This window comes from Cynara cardunculus, unplaced genomic scaffold (genome assembly GCF_001531365.2).
Source record: "Cynara cardunculus var. scolymus isolate 2C unplaced genomic scaffold, CcrdV1 Un_Scaffold_2873, whole genome shotgun sequence".
In the NCBI taxonomy this organism is placed as follows: domain Eukaryota; kingdom Viridiplantae; phylum Streptophyta; class Magnoliopsida; order Asterales; family Asteraceae; genus Cynara; species Cynara cardunculus.
In genome coordinates, this window is record NW_020201253.1 from 68,325 (window position 1) to 70,276 (window position 1,952).

At 37.4% G+C, this 1,952-nt stretch overlaps 1 protein-coding gene across 1 annotated transcript; it reads right to left on the minus strand.

Annotated features, from left to right (window-relative positions):
• Positions 1-432: 432 nt before the first annotated feature.
• On the minus strand, positions 433-1,478 carry LOC112503329 (the record flags this gene model as incomplete). The annotated part of the gene is made up of 1 exon (XM_025107387.1): positions 433-1,478. A coding segment is annotated over one exon (1,046 nt), but the record flags the coding sequence as incomplete, so codon positions are not given.
• Positions 1,479-1,952: the final 474 nt, after the last annotated feature.

The following is a 1,952-nucleotide window of genomic DNA, read 5'->3' on the forward strand; positions in this document are numbered from 1 at the left end:
ATTACCGTGGTACCACCTTTCTTTGGCATGCATTGTACCGAACTTACCCAACCTCTACTAGCAATGGGGTATATAATACCTACGTCTAACCACTTCAAGATTTCCTTCTTAACCACTTCTTTCATGATTGGATTTAGCCTTCTTTGAGGTTGTACCTTTCCAACACTATTTTATTCCAAGATGATCTTATGTTGGCAAAGGGACGGACTTATTCCCCTAATATCAGCTATGGTCCAACCAAAAGTTTTCTTGTGGTCTTTCAACAAATCTACTAACCTTTCTTCTTGTTCACTACTTAAGTTGGAAGAAATAATCACAGTCAATTTTTCTCCTTCCATAAGATATGCATACTTAAGATATGAAGGCAGTGGTCTCCAAATCGGGTGCTTCTATAATGAACGGGGTTTGGGTTGGTATATCTTTAAAATCTAACTATTCAAAGGCAGCTATGTCCTCAAGTAAGTCTTTTTCACAAATGTCTTCTGCCATGCCCACAGTGTCTCCACTGTGGACACAGTCGATCAAACTTAGATCTAAATATTCACCTACTGAGTAAATAGACGAACAGTCCTCAATTTCCCCATTGAAATTAAGAGTTTTAAACACATTGAAAGTCACCTGCTGGTCGTTTACTCTCATGGTCAACTCTCCCTTTTGTACGTCAATCAATGTCCTACCCGTAGCAAGAAAGGGTCTTCCTAAGATGATCAGAACATTCCTATTGGCATCATAATCTAACACTAGAAAGTCGGCTGGAAAGATGAATTTGTCCACTTTTACCAAGATGTCTTCAATTTTGCCTTTTGGATATGCCAAGGACCTATCCGCTAGTTGCAAAGTCACAGTGGTAGGTCGGACTTCCCCTATTCCCAACTGATTAAAAATGGACAAAGGCATGAGGTTTATACTTGCCCCAAGGTCACACAAGGCATGACCTAGTTCTTTCCCTCCAATAGAGCACGAGATGGTGAAACTTCCTGGATCTTTTAATTTTGGGGGAATTTTGAAAGTAAGAAGGGCACTACATTCCTTTGTCAAAGACACAGTCTCAAATTCACTCAGTTTTCTCTTCTTATTAAGGATGTCTTTCAAAAATTTAACATAACTAGGCATTTCCTCGAGAGCTTCTACCAAAGGTATGTTAATGTGGAGTTGCTTAAAGATGTCCAAGAACTTCTTAAATTGTACATCCACATTTTTGGCTTTCATCCTACCTGGGAAAGGTAAATCTCTCAGATCTAAATTTGTTGGACCGGTCTTTTTCTGTTGAGGTGTAGGCATTTTCTGCCCACCGTGAGCAGTGTTAGGTGGAGACTGGGTGGTGCTGGAACTGGGCAAAGATGTTGTTTCTGGGACATAAACTGGATTTTGTGTCACTTCAGCTGTAGGAAACAGAACTGGAAATCTCGATGTGTCAAAAGAATGTGAAGTATTTTCTTGACAAATCGGCTCACTAGGTGTTTCTGTTGATCCCAGATCTCTCAAATAACAATAATAATTTAGTTATTAATAACCAAATTATACTGTTTTAATAAAGAAAGTAAATAAAACTCAAAAATAGATTATGAATAAGAAAGAACAGTTTTGAGTTTCAAAGGTTTTACTGAATAATAAACCGTGAATACAGAGTAAAAACCTTATGCACGTATATGCGTATATGTGTGCATGCGTTTATGCGCGCTTCTAAATAATAGACCTAGTAGTCTATTTATACTAGTTWGCTAATGTCTAGATAACTATCTATTGCTACTTTCTAGCAGATAGTCTAGCTAACAGATAAGATCTATCTATTACATGGATAATCATATATTACAAGATAAACTATAATTCCAGCTGTTGATTAGTCATCACCAGCTGTCATTATTGAATAGGTGATTTCATCCTTATCTTCAAGTCTTCAATGTATGCTTGGATGAATACTTAGAAATTCTTCTAAGTGTTGAACTGCTCCA